This window comes from Ranitomeya variabilis, chromosome 2 (assembly GCF_051348905.1).
Source record: "Ranitomeya variabilis isolate aRanVar5 chromosome 2, aRanVar5.hap1, whole genome shotgun sequence".
NCBI classification, from domain to species: domain Eukaryota; kingdom Metazoa; phylum Chordata; class Amphibia; order Anura; family Dendrobatidae; genus Ranitomeya; species Ranitomeya variabilis.
Window position 1 is genome coordinate 148,179,672 of NC_135233.1, and position 22,808 is coordinate 148,202,479.

Sequence of the window (22,808 nt, forward strand, 5' to 3'; positions counted from 1 at the left end):
GGAGTTTCCTGAAACAGATTCCGCCTGAAATTCTGGTTGTCCAGAAACACCTCAGTGTGAACGATCCCAATGGGGACGGTGAGCGCCACTGTGCATGAGGTACCTGTACCTGGGGGGCGGGGCCAGAGTCTGGGGCGGGGCCTGTGGGTTCTGCACAGCTCCGGACCCTTCAGTTATGGGACAGTGACGGGCCGGGCCGGGCCGGGCCGGCAGCTTGTGCCGCTTCTCACCGCGCCCTCTCCCCTCCCTCCTCGCCCGAAGCCTGAGGCGGCAGCGAGCTCGGCCGCTTCCTGTCCTGTGACTTGCAGTCAGGTGGTTGGTTCCCTGACTAACTGGGAGGAGAGAAAAGTGGAGAAAAAAAAAAGTTTGCGTGCAGAAAAGTGAAGTGTGAGCAGAGCGGCTCCTCCGTGCACGCAGCGGGGGATGCGGACATAGCGCTCTGCGCGGACGCGTTAGGAGCTGTGCGCTAGGCGTCCCGAGCAGGCGGCGGCGGCGGACAGTGACTACATGGCCGGGGAGCCTGGTGCAGCCGCCGGGGCCCCGGAGCGCAGAGAGCACCTCTTCAAAGTGCTGGTGATCGGAGAGCTGGGTGTGGGGAAGACCAGCATCATCAAGCGCTACGTGCACCAGCTCTTCTCCCAGCACTACAGGGCCACCATAGGGGTCGACTTCGCCCTCAAAGTCATCAACTGGGACAGCAAGACCCTGGTCAGACTGCAGCTATGGGACATCGCAGGTAGGTGGGCGGCAGCTGATGGCTTTCAGGGGAACTCCAGCAGAAGGTTCAGAGAGCACTGTAGTTTCCCAAACTCTCCTCAGACTTGTCCCCTCTGGGGATCTGACCCGATATGGGTCTTTATTGTGCAGGGAGCTGACTGCTTCACTCTTCAGATGTCCTGATCCTCTTCATTTAGGAAGCTTGTAGCAAGATTTCACCTTCAGGCCAATTGGCACCTAGTAGTTAATATTTAACCCAATGTGACCTATAGCAGACATTTATGACACCTTATCTAGAAAATCTATAGCTTGTATGAGATGGCGCTTGTAAGAATGTAACTACGGTAGTAATTTGTTGGTCAGGGCAACCCCATGATAGGGATCGCTCTGATCATCTGATATCTCCAGGGTGGGATTTGTACCCTGATCAATCATGTGATCACCAGGGAGGGCTGCATTGGTTGTCCCCACAGAGAGGGCCCAAGCTGGGGGTTGGAGACTCTGCACGGTGCCTACAATCAGCCATCTGGAATGAGGCTAGGTTCACATAAGCGTTTCTGTGCGCAGTGTATCATCTTACGCATGACGCAAAAAAGCGTGTGCATGTGGTTGCTTTTTTTTATGCGCATGGTGGAGGTGGTGGCATCATTTTCTGGACATGCGCAGTCTAAAGTACGCATGATGCATGCGGATCGTACGCTGCACACAAACGCTAATGTGAACCCTGCCTTAGTCTGGATTTGTGGCGCCACGAAAACTGCAGCTTCTCTGACTTGTAGTTGAGTACCGTAACTGTCCTTAGCGCTGAGTTGCAGATAAGTTGCACATGAGTCACATGTTGTGTATGATTTGCACTTTAATATGACAGTTGAGGCATACAAGTGATGGAAAATCCAACACTTTTGAAATCCTTTTCAACTCTCGCAGTTAGATAGCAAAATGTTTAGCAATGTGAGGCTTAATTTGGGATTTGGATGGTTGGGGCTGAACAAGGGCATGGTTGACCCCCGCTTTTCAAATTCATGATTGAAGAAAGGGCTCATTCAGACACTTGAGCTCTGACTGCTAATATAAGGACTGGTCATGGGTCACCCAAGCATGACCACTCCATGGATTTCTGAGGCTGGCGGGAGAGCTGCTAAAAGTCTGAGCTTTGTGGTCCTATAATCCTGGACATCTATTTCGTGCCTCTCCTGAGTTAAGAGGTGTGCTCTGCACCTCCTTAATAATTCAGGTTTGACAGTCTACAATCTGGCTTCCATCCACACCACTCCACTGAAACTGCCCTGACCAAAACTACTTACTACTTATTTACAGCCAAAGCAAAAAGACCCTTCTCTATACTCCTCCTTGACCTGTCTTCTGCCTTCAACACAGTTGACCACTGCCTCCTACTACAGCTCCTCTCTCCCTTTGGGGTCAAAGACTTTGCACTATCCTGGATTTCCTCATACCTTACCAACTGAACATTTAGCATCTTAGACTCCCACACTACCTCCTCATCGTGCCCTCTCTTTAGGTCCTTCAAGGCTCTGTCCTGGGACCCATACTCTTCTCAATCTTTACCCTATGGCTTCCAGTACCATTCGTATGCTGATGACACTCAGATCTACAGGTGCTTCTCACTAAATTAGAACAGAATCAAAAAGTTAATTTGTTTCAGTTACTCAATGCAAAAAGTGAAACTCGTATATAGTCATTACAAACAGAGTGATCTATTTCAAGTGTTTATTTCTGTTATTCTTTGATTATGGCTTATAGCCAATGAGAACTGAAAAGTCATTATCTCAATAAATTGAATTAACAAAAAACACCTGCAAAGGTTTCCTAAGTGTTTAAAAAGGTCTGTTTCAGTAGGCTCCACAATCCTGGGGAAGACTGCTGACTTGACAGATGTTCAGAAGGCAGTCATTGACACACTCTACAAGGAGGGTAAACAAACAAACAAAAGGTCATTGCTAAGAAGCTGCTGTTCAGAGTGCTGTATCCAAGCATATCATTGGAAGTTGAGTGTAAGGAAAAAGTGTGGTAGAAAAAGGTGCACAAGCAATCGGGATAACCGCATCCTTGAAAGGATTGTTAAGAAAAGGCCATTCAAAACTTTGGGGGAGATTCGGAAGGAGTGGACTGCTGCTGGAGTCATTGCTTCAATAGCCACCACACAGAGGTATCCAGGACATGGCTACAAGTATCGCATTCCTTGTGTCAAGCCACTCATGACCAATAGACAACCCCAGAAGCCTCTTACCTGGGCCAAGGAGAAAAAGAAAAGGACTGTTGCTCAGTGGTCCAAGGTGTTTTCAGATGAAAGTAAATTTTGCATTTCATTTAGAGATCAAGGTCCCAGAGTCTGGAGGAAGAGTAGAGAGGCACACAATCCAAGCTGCTTGAGGTCTAGTGTGAAGGTTCCACAATCAGTGATGGTTTGGGGAGCCATGTCATCTGCTGGTGTAGGTCCACTGTGTTTTATGAAGACCAAAGTCAACGCAGCCGTCTACTAGGAAATTTTAGAGCACTTCATGCTTCCCTCTGCTGACAAGCTTTTTGGAAATGGAATTTTCATTCTCCAGCTGGACTTAGCACCTGTCCACACTGCCAAAAGTAACAATATCTGGTTTAAAGCCAATAGTATCACTGTGCTTTATTGGCCAGCAAACTCGCCTGAATTAACCCTTAGACAATCTATGTGGTATTGTCAAGAGGAAGATGAGACCTCAGACCCAACAATGCAGACCAGCTGAAGGCTGCTATCAAAGCAACCTGGGCTTCCATAACACCTCAGCAGTGCCACAGGCTGATCGCCTCCATGCCACACCGCATGAATGCAGTAATTGCTGCAAAAGGAGCCCCGACCAAGTATTGAGTGCATTTACTGAACATACATTTCAGTAGCCCAACATTTCAGATTTTAGAATCCTTTTTCAAACTGGTGTTATAAAGTATTCTAATTTACTGAGATAGTGACTTTTGGGTTTTCATTGGCTGTAAGCCATAATCAACATTAACAGAAATAAACACTCAAAATAGATCACTGTTTCTAAGACTCTATATTATAAAAGATTCACTTTATGTATTGAAGAATTGAAATTAACTTTTTGATATTCTAATTTTGCACTGCACTGCCTCCTGCAGCTCAAACATATTTCCAAAATCCGTTCTTTCCTCAACCCTCAATCTACTAAAATTCTTGTGCATGCCCTCCTCTCCTGCCTCGACTACTGCAACATACTCCTCTGTGGCCTACCTTCTAACCCTCTTGCACCTCTCCAGTCCGTCCTTAACTCTGCTACCCGACAAATTCATCTCTCTCCTCGCTACTCTTTTGCTTCCCCTCTTTACAGATCCCTTCATTGGCTCCCAATTCCCCAGCGTATCCAGAGCAAACTGCAAACACTGATCTACAAAGCCATCCATAACCTTTCTCCTCCGTACATGGCAACGGGGTATTCGAGATTCGTCAGCGCTTTTACCCTACCTTCCATTTCTTAACGATAAACCCCTTTACTCTTGATCCCCAACCCTCATTCCGCGTTGTGACCCAAGTAAAGACATTCCACACCGATTTGGATAAATTGGCCACAGCAGCCGTTTATTTAACAGATACAAAACATTCAATTTTTTAATACCACCCCAGGAGGGTCAGTCCTAGAAGCCCCAAACTAGAACCCATTATTATGAGTAAACTCCCAGCATGGCCCCGGGTCGAGTCTTGCCTCCAGCCGCTATGCACCAGCTCAGAGACATCGAAACAACTCGCCTACCATTGAAACCGGGTACCATTTAATCGCTTCCGCGGGATAACTAAACACCAGTCCGCATGAATCTACTCGGGGAGGGGGGGGGGGGGTGGTCCAGGACCTCTTGCGATTTTTTTTTTTTTTTTTTTTTTTTTTTTTTTTTTTTTTTTTTTTTTTCTTTCTCCCCCCCCCCTCAGAGCTGCCAGCCTCACCAACTTCGAGGACCTCCCCCACACCTACTGCCGTGAGAAATAAGTGACGGATATGAAAAATTTACACCCAATAAACTTCTATTGCCATTATTACCTCAAAGCCCTCAGCACATTGATACCCAAACCAGTTGAGCCCTTGTATAATAGCGACGTAGATAAAAGAAAAAGAGAAAAAACAAAGAAAAAAGGAAGGGTGGGTGGGAGATTCTTGTCACTGTGAAGGGGAACCTAAATTGGATGCCCAGCTAAGATGGCTTCCGTTATTTAAGTTACTAGCCATAACCCCACCCTAACCTAAGCCCGGCCCCATTTACTTTCATAAATTAACCCCTGCAGTACTTCCCTGTCACTATAACCTCAGCTTCTTCAATCCCTCTCAACCCTGTCATGTCGTCCTCCCTTTTATGGCCTGCGGCCCAGTACGGCCTCACTTCTCAGACAGAACTAATCTCTTGATAGCTTCCATCATGTAATCTCTGGTCCTCGCATGACCTTATTTGCTCCTCACCCAAGACTTCTCCCAAATATCCTCCATCCTCTGGAATTCTGTTCCACAACACGTCCGATTAGCCACCACATTTGGATCCTTCAGACGGAACCTGAAAACCCATCTCTTTAATAAAGTTTACAACCTGCAATGACAACGTTGCCTCCAACTCCTCCGGAGCCACTAAAACTCCCTAACCTCTTCTTCCCCATCATCCTGTAGAATGTAAGCCCGCAAGGCAGGGATGGAAGGGAGTTGCACCTAAAATAAGGCAACAGTTTTTTTATAAAAATAACATTTTGTATCTTTGTCTAAAACATCTGGATAACCAAGTTATCAAGGAAAAATAAGACTTGAAAGAGAACATAACATAAAAAATGTCTCAATTCTTACAGCGAATAAGACGTATATGTTAAAGTCAATTAAAAAAAAAAAAAATGCAAATGACTCCAGAAGAGTAAAACTGGAGTAACAACAATGGTGAGTTGGGGCCATAGGCCGGAGCCACACTACCGTATAACACAATAAAACATGGCATAGGGCTCAGCACTCAGCCCAGTGCTACTCTATGGGGCAGATCACATCTGCGATTATTTTTTCGAACCGATTTTGCACTACGATTGGCAACGAGGCTCGGCTCACTCGCATCCATACAAGTCTGTGGGTGTGCGTGTAACATCGCACTTCACTCGGATATCGCCCAAGTGCAGTGCGATTCCCGCCGGCAGCAGAGATGGAGAAATTACTTTCTCCATCTCCTCTCAGCTGTACTGCGATCATGTCATGCGAGAGCAGCACAGCACAGAGCACTGACACTCGGATCCTACTCGCAGCAGAGCAGGAGCTGAGGGTCATTAGCATACCGCATCGGATGCCATACACTAGTGTGATTCCAGCCATAGCATGGACCTTCACAGACAGCATGGAAGTTCCTGTCTGCCATGAAGTTGCTCCTCTGACAGGCAACACAAGTTCAAGGGGTATTCAGATAGGAATACATTATTGCCTGTTTGCAGAGTCGGCGACCATTTTTAAATCTATGAAGATTTGAATGCTGAGACTGCCAGAACAGACATTTGTCCCCGCTCAGCTATGCCAGTCCTTGTTCCAAATACTCTCAAGAAAAGAAAAAAAAAGCATTGTAGTTGCCAACCTTCCAGAAATTCCTGGACAGTCCGTAAAAATAACGCACTAGTAATAAATTGCGTCCACAATTTTTTTTATTTTTTTTTATTTTTCTTTTTTGATACTAAAGAATTTTTTACAGATTATTTTGACTAATTATTTTACAGTGAGCACAGCTGGTGTCTTCTTATCAGAGTTATGGGCTGTAGACGTGACATTTATAATAATGTATTATGGTTTTGTATTACAGTGTGTCAGTAAAAATCTATTGTCTATCCATGATTTACAGACATGTGAATGTGGCCTTGGTAGTCTAGGAGGTCATAGAAATTGTGATTTCATGCATCTTGGAGCCAGTCTGGTTAATGTAAGATGTATATGGAGTGCCCATACATTAGGCGGTGGTGTCCACGCTACTAGAACACCCTTACACAGGTATTTTATTTGTATTTGAGGAAATGATCGTTACTCCCAAATTATGGAATTTTCTTAAACTCTGCATATAAATATTTACTTGGGCACGTTATACCGATGTGTTGCACTTCTAAGTAGCTTATATTATAGAACATATGGCCTGTAGCAGTCTTTTGGATCGTGATCAAATACAATAAATATGCTGCTAGACATTTCAGCACATACTAAGATGGGACAGGTTAGTAGAAATGTTGGCAAACAAGAATTCCGTGTTAATCTCACTCTGAGCCGACAGAAGGGCGGCTGCTAGGAAAAAACCCAAAATCTAAGCAGAAGAGATTTGTCACTACACTTTCAGAATGAGCATCACAATGAATATACATTGTCAGGTACTGACAATCTACACTGACAGCGAAAGGAAAGTGCAGAGAGATAATAAATGACTTGTAGGTGTCAGGATGTGGTGCCTCTAGGGGTATGTTCACATGTGGCGTCTTTTATAAAGCGTATTTGGTGTGTAAAATACGCAGAGTTACAGTACCAACATAATCTGAGATGTGTGTGCGTGAGATTTCACAAATGTTGAATTCATTGTTTTATTGTTGCTTATTTTGAAGCCTGCCATGATTTTGCTACAAGTACAACTTATGCTTGCCATTCAAATGAATGGGTAAAAAACACTCATTGTACACAGCGTTTTTTTTCTTTTCTAACGCCACTCTGGTGTTTGATACAGAAAAAAAAAGCTGCAAAAATGCAACATGTGAGCATCCTCTAACACAGCGGGAACTGGTGCTGTGTTCAGAATTTCCCTAAGTGAAGCTAAAGCTGGCCATACTCTACTGATCTCATACACATGAGCACTCGGTGTGCCTGAGCGTTCATGTGTTTCCCTTGGAGAGAGGGGAGAAAGGCACTAAAGACTCCTGGAAGCTGCTTATCTCCCCTAAATACAGTATTGTCAGCTGTTGAATTTCAATATTCCCATTTTTTTTGATCATGAAACTGAAAGTATACGTGTCTGTCACAGGTTTAGAAGAGTTCTCTATAGAACCAAAGAGTACATCTCCATGGATCTCTCCTATAGGGGGCAATGTATCAGTTTTATCAGTTGCCCTTGTTAAATACACAGTCTTTATTTATAATGTCCATGCCCCAAATATCATCATGTAAGTAAGCAACTTCCCCGCAGATGGTCATCTGCATTGATTTGGGGGGCATTAGCGGTAAGTGGGAGAACAGTGCATCTGATGGAGGAAGATATAGAGCACTACATTGTGTACGGGTGGGAGGGTACTTCTGAGTCATTGTGTCCACTTCTGTGACTACTTGGGGGAGAGCACTTAATGGATTTACGTTTTACGGAGTGGAATTGGGCCATCCCTACAGTTGGAGTGAATCTGTCACCAGATTTTACAAACTACTGGTGCATACATTGCTAAATAGTTCTCCCCTCTGATGAAGCTAGTGCTTATTTTCGTAATGTAGGACTGAATGGCTGTATTAACTTCTAGGGTATGTTCCCACGGTCACTAAACGCTGCGTGTTGGTGGTTGCATACATCTGCAGCAGCCAGATGTAACAGCATAGTGGATGGGATTTCAAGATATCCCATCTCCACTATGCGTGCTGAGACGGACATGCGGCTCGTCTTTCCAGACCGCAGCATGTCTATTTAAGGCCTCTTTCACATTTCCATCGGTACGGGCCCGTCGCAATGCATCGGGCTGACGTACCGACGGACGTTGTGAATTCTCTGCATGATGTGGGCAGCGGATGGACGCATCCGCTGCCCATTCTGCAGTCCGGGGAGGAGGGGGCGGAGTTTCAACTGCGCATGCGCGGCTGAAAATGGCAGACCCGTCGCACAAAAAAAGTTACATTGAACGTTTTTTTTGTGACGACGGTCTGCCAATTACCGACGCATCCAGTGCACGACGTATGGAACATGTGTCCATACATCGCGATGCGTCGGTAATACAAGTCTATGTGCAAAAAACGCATCCTGCGGCAACTTTGCAGGATGCGTTTTTTGCACAGAACGACACATTGCAACGTCTTCAAAAAGTTGGAAGTGTGAAAGAGGCCTATGTTGCGGAGATGCTCAGTCTCTGCAGCGTAAATTACCCATAGACTATCATTACATGTAGTAAAACCGCATTATCTTTAGAGTCGCATGCGTATTAAGTGTGGGAACGCAGCTTACTATGCATTTGAACTAATTTCAATAATGTTTTACCTTGTGACACAGCCGGAAGTTCACATCCACTGCAGTTCTCACGATGAGCTCACCTGACCGCAAAAACTGCCATGCACGTGACCTTCGGGAATGGGGTTATCTCCGGTCCCTTGCAAAGTTCTCAGTCAGCTGATCCTGAGAACTGCAGTGCAGGGGACCGCTGGAGACAGTTCTCTTCGGTGGTCATCTACCAGCTCTGCTGTGTCTGGATGTTAGGCTGGATAATGCCACCAACCAAAGGCATCCAGATGTAGCAGAGCTGGACTTGTCGTGGGACAGTATGTATATCTTCTCGACGGACAGGTAAGGATATTGTTGCTTTTTTTTTTAATTTTATTTCTCTTAGAGGAGATCGAGGGCTTCGGTGGAATAGGTGATGTAGTAAGTATGGTTTAACTAAAGGTACCGTCACACTAAGCGACGCTGCAGCGATACAGACAACGATGCCAATCGCTGTAGCGTCGCTGTTTGGTCGCTGGAGAGCTGTCACACAGACCGCTCTCCAGCGACCAACTATGCCGAGGTCCCTGGGTAACCAGGGTAAACATCGGGTTGCTAAGCGCAGGGCCGCGCTTAGTAACCCGATGTTTACCCTGGTTACCAGTGTAAAATGTAAAAAAACAAACACTACATACTCACCTTCGCGTCCCCCGGCGTCCGCTTCCTGCACTGACTGAGCGCCGGCCCTAACAGCAGAGCGGTGACGTCACCGCTGTGCTGTGCTTTCACTTTACGGCCACCGCTCAGTAAGTGCAGGAAGCGGACGGCGAGGGACGTGTGACAGACATCAGAGGGTGAGTATGTACTGTTTGTTTTTTTTACATTTTACACTGGTAACCAGGGTAAACATCGGGTTACTAAGCACGGCCCTGCGCTTAGTAACCCCATATTTACCCTGGTTACCAGTGTAAAACATCGCTGGTATCGTTGCTTTTGCTGTCAAACACAACGATACACGGCGATCTGACGACCAAATAAGTTCTGAACTTTAACCAGCGACCAGCGATATCACAGCAGGATCCTGATCGCTGCTGCGTGTCAAACACAACGATATCGCTATCCAGGACGCTGCAACATCACGGATCGCTAGCGATATCGTTTAGTGTGACGGTACCTTAAGATCTATTAAAGGAGTCTGTGTGATTATTTCAATTAACCCCTTCACCCCGAAGCCTGTTTTCAACTTCCTGACCAGGCCATTTTTTTCAATTCTGACTACTGTCACTTTGAGGTTATAACTCTGAAACACTTCAACGGATCCTGGTGATTCTGAGGTTTTCTCGTGACATATTGTACTTTGATAGTGGTAAAATTTATTCAATTTGACTTGCGTTTATTTGTGACAAAAACTGAATTTTGGCGAAGATTTTGAAAATTTAGCAATTTCTGAATTTTTATGCCCTTAAATCAGAGAGATATGTCACAAAAATTAGTTCATAAATAACATTTCCCACGTGTACTATACATCAGCACAATTTCGGAACCAAAATATTTTTTGGTCAGGAAGTTATACGGGTTAAAAGATGACCTGTGATTTTTCAATAAAATTTAGGAAACCATTTTTTTTTTTTTTTTTTTTTTAGGGACCACCTCACACTTGAAGTTACTTTGAGGGGTCTATATAACAGAAAATACCCAAAAGTGACACCATTCCAAAAACTGCACCCCTCAAGGTACTCAAAACCACATTAAAGAAGTTTATTAACCCTTCGGGTGCTTCACGGGAGCTGAAGCAATGTGGAAGGAAAAAATGAACATTTGACTTTTTAGTTACAAAAATGATCATTCGGCAACAATTTGTTTATTTTCACAAGGGTAAAAGGAGAAAATTATCCACTAAAGTTGGTGAGCAATTTCTCCTGAATACGCTGATACCCCATATGTGGGGGAAAACCAATGTTTGGGCTCGGAAGGGAAGGAGCGCCTTTTGACTTTTTGAACGCAAAATTGGCTGGAATTGAGTGGATGCCATGTTGCGTTTGAAGAGCCCCTGATGTGCCTATACATTGGAAAACCCCCACAAGTGACCCCATTTTGGAAACTAGACCCTTTAACGAACTTAAGTAGCTGTGTTGAGCACTTTGAACCCCCAGGTGCTTCACAGAAGTTTATAACGTAGAGCCGTAAAAAAAAAAAAAATCACATTTTTTTTTTACACGAAAACTATCTTTTAGCCCCAATTTTTTTATTTTCACAAAGGGAACGGGGAAAAAATAAACCACTAAAGTTGTTGCACATTTTCTCCTGAATACGCCGATACCCCATTTGTGGGGGAAAACCACTGTTTGTGCGCACGGCAGGGCTCAGAATGGAAGGAGTGACTTTTGGACTGCAGACTTTGATGGAATGGTTTGCAGAGCCCCTGATGTACCTTAAGAGTGAAAATCCTCCACAATTGACTCCATTTTGGAAACTACACCTCTGAAGGAATTTATCTAGAGGCATAGTTTTATAGTAATAACTATAATGCTTTTGGTTTTAGTGTATGAATTTTATAATGTTGCGGTATGTGTAAGATGTGCTCGGTACATCAGATTATAGATGTGTTGTGTCAAAAGGGTATAAACTAATTTTATTAATTTGTGGACGTGTGGTACGCTTTGAAACAATCCTTAGTGCAAAGGCCAGGTTTCTCAGGGCAGGTTTCACAATGGTAAGTTGTGTCCTTTCGGATTCCCCTCTTGGAGCATACTCTGCACTGTTTTTGTGATCGGCCTGTCCTCGCTGCTTGGGGAACCTGTCCTGGGAAATGTTGACCTGGGACAATACGGGCACTATCAGAATCAGAAGTGCTGGGGCCCTCACCTCCCCGAGTGCCAAACATTAAGGCCTTGATGACTTACTCGTGAAACTGAAGGAAGGTCCCCGTATTGCCTGCAGATCGGGACAGCACAAAAGCATTGTACAGTGCCATCTGTACAATGTGCACGGCCAATTTTTTGTACCATACTTTGGCTTTTCGCATGGCACTGTATGGTTGGAGGACCTGATCTGAAAGATCCACACCCCCCCATGTATCGATTGTAATCCAAGATACAATCTGGCTTTTGGACTTGTTCTGTGGTCCCACGAACAGTGACAAGGGTGCTGTTGTCAGTGTATGGTGGTCAGGATAAGGACATCCCTTTTGTCCTTATACTTGACCACCAGCATGTTGTCGCTGCATTGGGCTCTGCTTTCCCCTTTTCTCAGCATTTGCCCAAATAGCGGCTTAACCCCCCTTAGTGACGGAGCCAAATTTTTGAAATCTGACCAGTGTCACTTTATGTGGTAATAGCTCTGTAACGCTTCAACAAATCGCAGTGATTTTGAGTTTGTTTTTTCGTGACACATTATTCTTTATGATAATGGTAAATGTAGGTCAATATGTTTTGTGTTTATTTATAAAAAAATATCAAAAATTTGAGAAAAATGTTAAAAAATTAGCAATTTTCTAAATTTGAATGATCATCCCTTTAATCCAGATGGTCATACCACAGCAAACCATTAATAAATAACATTTCCCTCATGTCGGCTTTACATCATCACCATTTGTAAAATGTTCTTTTATTTTGTTAGCATTTTAGGAAGTTTAAAAATGTAGCAGCAATTTTTCATTTTTTCAAGGAAATTCACAACATTTTTTTTTTAGGGAACTATCCATGTTTGAAGTGACTTTAGGGGTCTCATATATTGGGAAACTTCCAAAAGTTATATCATTTTAAAAATGGCACCCCCTGATATATAGAAAACTGCTGTCAGGTAGTTTATTAACCCTTCAGGTGCTTTACAGGAATTAATGCAAAGTGGCATGACAGAAATGAAAATATGTATTTTTACCACCTAAATTCCGCTAACTTCTGAACAGGTTACAACAACCGTCAGACTCTAAGGTCGCTATTTGGTCGTGAATTGCCATCGCAAACATCAGGACCACACAATCATAATCTGAGGTCACCAATTGGGATAAAGAGGAAGCCCCCACACTCTGTTAACCATTTATAATGATGTAGTCACTATTGACAGCGGCATCTAAGGGGTTAAACAGATATGTACGGTGCCAACACTGATCGTGTCTGATACAGCAAGTTGTCAGCTATAGTGTACAGCTGACAGCTGCTGGATTGTCACCTGTATGGGGAGGCTATTCTCTTATATGTCAGGTCAGTTAAAAGACGTATTGGCTGTCATTAAGGGGTTAAGGAGGCCTCGTTGTTTTTTTTTTTTTGTTTTTTTCTGCACGGTGCTACATGCAGCTCTACCTCTGGCAGAGAGGGCCTTGAAGAGTGGGATGCTGGTGTAAAAGTTATCAATGTAGAGGTGATAACCCTTTTCCAGCAGTGGGTGCAGCAATTCCCACACAACTTTCCCACGCACCCTCAGGACGGGGGGTTAATTTGGGTGTCCTTCCCCTCGTAGACCCTAAATCTGTGGGTGTACCCTGAGGTACTCTTGCACAGTTTGTACAGCTTTATTCCGTACCTAGACCTCTTACTGGGCAGGTATTGTCAGAATTTTAGCCTCCCTTTGAAGTGAACGAGAGATTCATCAATAGCGATGTCCCTCTGGGGTATGTACGCTTCAGCGAATTTTTCTGTTGAAGTGTTCAACCACTGGTGGAATTTTGTATAGACGATCAACGTTAGGATCGTCTCGGGGAGGACAATGCGCATTATCACTATAATGCAAAAATCTTTGGATCCCTTCAAATCGTGTCCTTGTCATGGCCATGCGGAATACCAGTGTACTGTAGAGAATATCAGTACTCCAGTACTGACGAATCTCTGTGTTTTGTTTTTTTTTTTTTTCTTTATTATGCCCATATGCAGCACAATTCCCCAAAATGTCATCTCTGCTGCATTTACGGGGGTCCATCTGGCGTATGATGACGTGGGATTTTGGGTGAAAAATTGCTGGGCATACAGGTTTGTCTGGGCCACCATAAGATTTATTATTTCCTCACTGAAAAAGAATTTGAAGAAGTCAATTTCAGTGAGGCCAGTGGTGTCAAACAGGATGCGCGAGCTGCTGCTGAAATCCGGAATGATGGGCTGAAAGTTTTCGGGGGGTGCAATCCATACGGGATCGATTGCTGCAGGAGTTGCCTGGGTCCTAGGGCGCCTTGTTGTGGGTCCTTCCTCTCCAGATGAGGAGGAGTAGGAATAGAGGAATGTGGGATCTTCCTCACTGGCTGATTTTTTTTTTTTTTTTCTTCCCAATCCCTGGGGATGTGTGTGTAAGTGGTGCTTTTACGCGTGTAATGTGTGGGGCTTGTGTATAGGGTACTATTTATTATAACAAAACAGAGAAAAAAGAAGTAGAGAGGTAAAATGTAGAAGAAAAAAATTTAAAGAAAAATCACATAAAAAAAAGTGTATAAAAAAAAAAACGCTCACTACACTAATGCCCTCCCTATAAATTTATCCAACGCAAATTCTTTTTTACAAAAGAATACGTACACTCCCCTAATGCACTCTTTATGCAAGAAAAAAAGCTAACCTACCTATAAAACTACTCTGTACTTTTTTTTTTTTTTTCTAAAACAAGATCGGTCGTCACTAACGCTGGCTACGCTACCTTGCTATGTCTAAAACTATGCTGTACTAACTATTTTTTTTTCTAAAAAAAAAAAAAAAAACTTGGACGTCGTTTAGACTGCGAAGTCTGCTACACTAACTAGCTAAAAAAAAGATAAATTCCCGTGGCACAGTCTCTGATCAGCAGCGATACTGATCAAAGCGCTGCGGACACAGGAAGAGCACAAATTCTCTGCGCGGGATGCCGCGCACAGGAAAAAAAGCTCAAAAAAGTGTGCAAAAAATCAATTGGAGGGTGGTACTGGAACAGGGATGGGAAAGGGGTGGGGGAGGTTCTGCTGCTGTGATCACAGGCCTCACACAGCAGGCAGATGGCAGCAGAGAGCACAGCACAGAGCAGGAAGCTGGATCAAGACGCTGAAGCAGGAGGCAGGAGATCGCAGGGACGATCGCACTGGCCACCAATGGATTCCTTCACTCAGGTACTCAGAGGGGCTTGGACAACATGCCAAATCTTGAGAGATAGTCCATGAGCCAAGAACCAAATTTGACGATATCGGTACCAAGCGGAGTGACTAATTCTCTTTGGTATTTTTAGGTAGATGCATGTCTGTAGTTTATTTTTTGATATGATAGCCCTTACATATACGTAGCTTATTAACCCCTTCAGCCCTAGGCCTATTTGTACCCAAGTGCCTAAGCCAATCTGACCTGTGCCACTTCATGGGCTAATAACTTTGGAACGCTTTCACCTATCCAAGCCATTCTGAGATTGTTTTCTCGTGACATATTGTACTTCACGTCAGTGCTAAATGGGAGTCAATATATTTTACCTTTCTATATAAAAAAATGCTAAATATTCGGAAATTTTGGAAAAATCGGCAATTTTTTAACTTTGAAATTCTCTGCTTTTTACAAAAATACTGATACCCCCCATAATAGTTATTAATTTACACTCCCCACATGTTTACTTCATATTGGCATCATTTTGAAAATGAAACCTTATTGTTTTACGACGTAATAGGGCTTATAGTTTTATGCGCAATTTTTCACATTTACAGCAAAACCCACTTTTCAAAGGACCAAGTCACTTCTGAAGTCACTTTAAGGGGCTTACATAACAGAAACCACCCATAAATTACCCCATTTTGCAAACTACACCCCTCAAGCTGTTCAAAACTCATTTTTAAAAACTGTTAACCCTTTAGGTGTTCCACAGGAATTTTAGCATGAGCCAAGAACCAAATATGACGATATCGGTACCACCCGGAGTGACTAGATGTAGTATTTGTAACAAAATTTAATCCAAGTTATGTAAATACACACTGAACATGTCATGTGCATATATATATATATATATATATATATATATATATATATATATATATATATATATATATATATATGTTACTCCATAATATCTTCAACATCGGACTCTGAATCTGACTGTTGTTCTACTGGCTCGTCTTCAGTACCCTTGTTCTGGCATGTCTGTAATCTGCACATGTCTGTGCACTTCAGGCCATTGCTGAGGCAAGTACACTGAGGAAGTTCACATGACCGCACACACTTGCAGGACAGTAGCTGTATAATAGCTTCTGGTGCTGGTGCCCCTTGCATCCACTTGACAACAAGCTTTCCGTCGTTATCTATCATCCAACCGCAGTCTGTTGGGTTTGCAACCCATGGCTGGCTCTGCAGACTTCTCCTCCAGATCGCAGCCTGGTAGTTTGCACGCAGTGCATGCATGAAAAGGCAGTCCTGGCAAGGAGGGAGTTGACTTGACTCTACCACTCCACGTCTGGCACAGAACAGCTGATAACGGAGCCTGTTTACCTCAGTTGTTTGGGTAGTTGGCAGGTACATGTGGCAGGTGATTTCCTGTAACTTCTCAAAAAGTTCGGTAGACACTTCCCATGAACGACCAACTTCCTGAAAGGCATCCTGGTATGTCTTGTTCATCTTCAACTGCTTGAGTGTCGTCATCTTCCCACGGCCAGCGAATGCACTGACGGTGTCACAGCCTGTAAATGCATGCATACCAATCAATGAATCACATACGCTGCCTCCCAATGTTCGGCTCAGAGTGGTGATATCCAGGAATCTTGTCCGGTTCTGTGTACCGCATTTCTGGAACAGGTGGGATGGGATTTTGTGGCACATGCCCAGACACAGGACCATGACATCAGTATCCTCCGAAGTGATGATGACCGACTTGTAACCAGATTCTGCTGCATGAAGAGCATGGAGAAGGAGGCGTGTGTCTGCTTCTTCTTGATTTGACTTAAGGTCAGCAGCCTCTTCCCACTGTTCTTTGGTGATCTTAAAGCAGAGCTGCTCACATGTGACATACAGCTCCTTCTCCTCAAGCTTCTCCCTGTGGTGTTTCGCCTTCCATTCTTCTACCAGAAACTTTATGAGACTTGCCTTGTTGGAGGAACTACTTAGAAGCTTTTTCCACTGCTGGATGTTGTGCCCATGTTGAATGTTCTTGAAATGGATCCCTGTGCCTTCATATCTGTTGACTCTTTCTGTATCTTTGATGGATGTCTCCTTGTAGACGTCAAAGACAATATCAATGCGCTTGCTCTTAGCACCCTCATGGATAGCGCGACTCATTGCTGTGCCTGCTAGCTGGCCAAATGTTGCATTGTTTCCCTTCAGTTTCTGAACCAGGCTCATCCCATCAATGATGGTTGCAGAGGGCTCGGGGATCACTTCTGCAGGACGAGCATTCCTCTCCAACTCCCTTGCGAGGGCAGCCTTGTTGGTCTTGCGGATAGACCCATCACCATTGGCAAGTGCCCATGGCAATGGACCCAGGGGATGAGTCAAGACATCACTCATTTGTAGCTTTCTGTTCTCAGCTACAAGTATCATCTGGCCAAATAGGTTTCTGTCAGCTTTCTGCGTGTCTTCATTTGGATGTTAGAGAACGTTTTAAGTTTGTTCTTCGTCATCTTGTCATGAAACAATGTAGTTGGCTTATCGGTACCCAAACGCTCATCCTTGAATGTTTGATATGCATCCTCTCCTATACTGTATGCCCCTTGAAGGTCTTTGGCTACATCTGGTGGTGCTACAGTCGCTGTTGACAAACTGATAAGTTCACCATTATGCTCTTTGTTGAAGGGGTTCACCCAACCTGTCTCCAGCAGTTGAACGAAAGATTGGACATCGGCTTCATCTCTTCTAATCCTAGACACCTGTAGGTCTGAATGGCTGAAGTCAGTATATTGTTGGCCTACCAGGGCCCTCAGCTGCCTCAAGTACATACTGCGGTACTCTGATGTCAGGTAGAACCTGGAAACAGCTCCAACTTTGAGGCTGAAGCCTTTTGTGCCCCCTGGTGTCTGGGTGTCTTTGTTGATTGTCTCTTCAATGGTCTGGTCCACAGGAATTCGTCCAAAAGGATTCTTGCTACCGATCTGGACCGAAAAGCCACCTTGCATGAAGTATTCATGGACCTCTGGGTGTTCTATGGGCAGCCGAGACATTGTGGCATAGTAATAGGTTAGGTATCGGGCATAGTTGACCTTGTCATAGGCAAAACACCATGGTATCATCTGTCGGATTGCTCCTAGGTGAAGCATCCAGTTGCCTTCTCTTGAAGCTCGAACCAGGGCCAGCATGGTCTCGACCATGTCCAAGTATGACATCCAGAATGCTGAGAGTTGTTCATTTCTGAGGGTCTCAAGATAAACTTGAAAGAGCTTCAGGGTAAGTGTGCAAGATTCATTATCCAAGAGCTTTTCGAAGGATCCCTGCGACACACTGATGCGAAAGTTTGTGATGTTCTTCAGTGTTTCATCCAGATGGTGAAGGTCCCTTGCATGGTTTTCTTCTAGCCATGGAAGGAAGTTTTTCCATGCAAGCCTCATAAGTGCTTCATAGACCAGCTTGTGTAGTCTCACTGCTCTGTTGTACCTCCGGCCGTCCACCATGCCGACCGGAGAGTCCTGTTCAGCACAGAACGTGTATGTGTCAGTGTGTGTGCGTGTGTTGGGGCACCTCAGGGTGTCTTCAAATGTGACATAGCCCCCTAGATTTCTTCCAGTAAAATTTGCACTCCAAAAGTCATTTGGCGCTCCTTCCCTTCCGAGGCCTGCCGTTCCCCAATACTGCAGTGTACGACAACATATCGGGTGTTGTTGTGTTCGGGAGAGATTGGTGAACAAATAGTGGGGTGCATTTTTTGCTGGTACACCTCTTAAAAATAAAAAAATGAGCCTAAAATGACACCTTCATGTAAAAAATGCACTTTTTCCATTTTCTCAACCAAGTGTTTCCAACTACTGTGAAACACTGGTTGGGTCAAAGTGGTCACTATACCCCCTAAAAGATTCCTTGGGGGTGTAGTTTCCAAAATAGGGTCACTTTTTGGGGTTTCCACTGTGGGGGTACCTCAGGCAGCCTTCAAATGTGACATGGCCCCCTAGATTTCTTCCAGTGAATCCGCCACCCAAAAACCACATAGCGCTCCTTCCGTGTTGAGCTGTGCTGTGTGCCCATACTTTAGTTTACGAGTACATGTGGGGTGTTTCTATAAACTGCAGAATTAGGGTAACCAAGTTTGGGTTTGCCGTTAACCCTTGCTAGGTTGCAGGTAAAATTGGATTACAATGTAATATCTGGAAAAAAAATGAAATTTTGAAATTTCGCCTTCATTCTGCTAAAATTCCTGTGGAACACCTAAAGGGTTAACAGTTTTTAAAAATGAGTTTTGAACAGCTTGAGGGGTGTAGTTTGCAAAATGGGGTAATTTATGGGTGGTTTCTGTTATGTAAGCCCCTTAAAGTGACTTCAGAAGTGACTTGGTCCTTTGAAAAGTGGGTTTTGCTGTAAATGTGAAAAATTGCGCATAAAACTATAAGCCCTATTACGTCGTAAAACAATAAGGTTTCATTTTCAAAATGATGCCAATATGAAGTAAACATGTGGGGAGTGTAAATTAATAACTATTATGGGGGGTATCAGTATTTTTGTAAAAAGCAGAGAATTTCAAAGTTAAAAAATTGCCGATTTTTCCAAAATTTCCGAATATTTAGCATTTTTTTATATAGAAAGGTAAAATATATTGACTCCCATTTAGCACTGACGTGAAGTACAATATGTCACGAGAAAACAATCTCAGAATGGCTTGGATAGGTGAAAGCGTTCCAAAGTTATTAGCCCATGAAGTGGCACAGGTCAGATTGGCTTAGGCACTTGGGTACAAATAGGCCTAGGGCTGAAGGGGTTAATAAGCTACGTATATGTAAGGGCTATCATATCAAAAAATAAACTACAGACATGCATCTACCTAAAAATACCAAAGAAAATTAGTCACTCCGGGTGGTACCGATATCTGGCCCGGCTCATGGACTAAGAGAGATGGCGTGCAGGGCAGTGATCGCTAGATCGCTATTTTGAATTGAACCCTTTGGCGCTGATTGGCTAGAAGCTATTGTTCAGCCAATCAGCACCATAGGGGTTAATCAGGTGAGGTGACGTGGCGATCATCCCACCTACTGTGACGGCTGTGATTGGTGCTACGTCACACAGCACTAATCACAGCCTGTCACATGCTTTTTTTTTTTTCGAACTTTGTCAGCTTTGCTGTGATTGGCTGGTGGGAGTTCACCAGCCAATCACAGCGATCGCCGACGCGGGGGGGCGGATCAGCCCCTCGTGGTGACGTGCCTGGGTGGTCTGCTGTTAGAAACAGCCATCCTCACCCGGTCACCGCGCGATGACTGGAAATAGCAGCGCCGTACTAGTATTGCAGTACTAGTATGGCGCATGTCAGGAAGGGGGTTAAAGGACTTTATTCAGGCTGTGTTTTTACCATATAACTATAGGATTAGTAATGGATAGGTGTCTTATTGACACTTCTCCATTAGTAATCCGTGGGCTTGATGTCACCTGACAGTACAAAGGACAGTCTGCTTTTTTTTTTCTTGGCTGGTTAACAAAAATAGGGGGACCCCACGCTGTTTTTTTTTTTTGGGGGGATCACACTTTCTTTTTTTTTTTTTCTTTTGCTAACCATCCAAGTTAAGCAGACTGCTGCGGCCTGGTATTATCAGGCTGGTAAGGGTCATGGATATTGGATCCATACCAGCCTGAAATACCAGTCCCAGTAGTCTGATTCACTCTGGCTGGATAACAAATATAGGAGGGCCCCATGCCATTAAAAAAAAAAAAAAAAAAAAAAATGTATTTATTAAAAAGGAGACCTCTCTCTGCTTTCCTCCTTTTTTGTGTCATGTACTCACAGCTGTGTCACAAGACTTACCATTATGTAATGTAGTACACAAGCATAGTAAGCTGCGTTCCCACACTTAATACGCATGTTACTAGGAAGATAATGCGGTTTTACTGCCTCTATTGATAGTGAATGGGTAATTTACGCAGCGGAGACTAGGCGTCTCTGCTACATAAATTGACATGCTGCGGTCTGGGAAGACGCGCCGCATGTCTGTCTCTGCGGGTGAGCTGTGGGCATGGGATTTCTTGACTTCCAACTGTAACAGCTGGATATTCTGCAGGTTGGACATAGTGGATGTACGCAGCGTCCAACCCGCAGCATTTACTGACCGTGGGAACATACCCTAATATATCTGCAACTTCCTAACTTTCAATTAGCTTTATTTCAAGTGACAAAAATGCATGTAAAAAAAACACATAAAAAACGCAGATGACCTGCCAATGACCTCAGATGCAGATTTCACCTGCATCAAATCCTGAACAAATACTGAGCCATCCCTGACCATGGGAACATAGCCTTAAAGTTAAAATTCATATCCACCAACTATTGACAGCCCATCAGTGTCTCTCCTGCTGCTTCTGAGATCTATCACTGCTCAGTATAAGCTGCAGCTGTCAGGCTGGGTGTTTGGAGGTTGAATAGTCTTGGATTCATGAGCGCTTACTTTTTATGCAGACTGTTTATTTATTTTACTTCTAGGGCACTTTTCAGACATCATCATCGCTGTCCCCATTAGGGCTGACAATCTAACTTCCCTATGAGTATATTTTGAGTGGATTTCATGCAGTTTGTATAGCTGAATGCTTTGTTAAGGGCTCGGTTACATTGGTCTTTTGAGAGGCCTAGTTTTGCTTAGTGACAGTCCTGCTAATAGTTACGGTACTTTGTGGACCTTGCAGCAGTTATGCAGGAAGCTGTTGAGAAACACTTGGTGAAACTTATGTAAACTGTTTTTATCCTAAATGTCAGTATTTCGCTCACCTCCACATAAATTCTGTTTCTACTTAGTCGTGATTATATAGGCCAAATAATCCTAATTCTCCCTTTTCTAAGCCACACAAAACGTGTCTGAATACTGTACAGTGTGTTAGTTTTTTTTTGCAGCATTGGTTTATGGTTGGTATGGGCATCAGTTCTCCATGTTCAGTTTGTTCAGAGGGTTTTGTATGCCATGCAGTAGGATTACTGTGTATAATTTTGTATGAAGTGGTCCTGTTGCTGACTTGCACTTTTACTCTCAATTATCGTATATTTATCATCATGCACAAATGACAATAAAAACACAGCAAAATTGGCTTTGTAAGCAGCTTTTTTACTGTCAAGAGAGCAGGTTTTGCTTGCAGAAAAAAATGCAATGTGTGAACATAGCCTAAGGAATTAAACACAGAACAATTGGAGGGAAAAATAGAAAAACCTAAATCTTGTGGTGAGTGGTATTGGCACCCCTTACATTACATTAGTATGGAAACACATTTTGACTCGCCTGTGGTAAATCACAAATGAGAATTGCCTGTGCTGGTCGGTGGCGCCCATGTGACATGAATTGGCTAATGAATGACTTCAATGTTTTAAATAGCCACATGGTAGGCTCTATTCCTTTGTTACAATGGTGAAGACAAAGGAGCTGTCTGAGGACATCAAAACTGCTATTATTAGAAAACACAAGACTTCCAAAGGGTATATGGCCATCTCCAAAGACCTTGGTATAGCAGTTTCAACAGTGCGCAATGTTTTAAGAAGTGTACCAAGCATGGAACCATCAAGAATCACCCTGGAAATGAGGGAAAGAGGAAAATTGACAAGATATGTGTTCGAAAGTTGGAGCGAGTGGTGGAAAAAAGCACCATGTCAAACATCCAAAGAACCGAAGACCAACCGGGAACAGTCTGGGGTGATAGTTTAAACAAGAACCATAAGCTGCACACTAAGGCTATGTGCACACGCTGCGGATTACTCTGCAGATTTTTCGGACTGATTTTGGTAAATCTGCAGGTAATCCGCACTGCAGATTACCTGCGGAATTTCTGTGGATTTACCGTGGTTTTTCCGCGGATTTCACCTGCGGTTTTACACCTGCGGATTCCTATTATGGAGCAGGTGTAAACCGCTGT

General features: G+C 43.9%; 1 protein-coding gene across 1 annotated transcript in view; it reads left to right on the plus strand.

The window, feature by feature from the left end:
• The first annotated feature begins 228 nt into the window (after positions 1 to 228).
• The window catches only part of RAB32 (RAB32, member RAS oncogene family), a 107,538-nt gene continuing 84,958 nt past the window's right edge, over positions 229 to 22,808 (plus strand). The window contains exon 1 of the mRNA XM_077283073.1: positions 229 to 736. Coding sequence (XP_077139188.1) covers positions 508 to 736 — 229 coding nt within the window. The 5' untranslated portion in view covers positions 229 to 507. The remainder of the gene's footprint in view (positions 737 to 22,808) is intronic.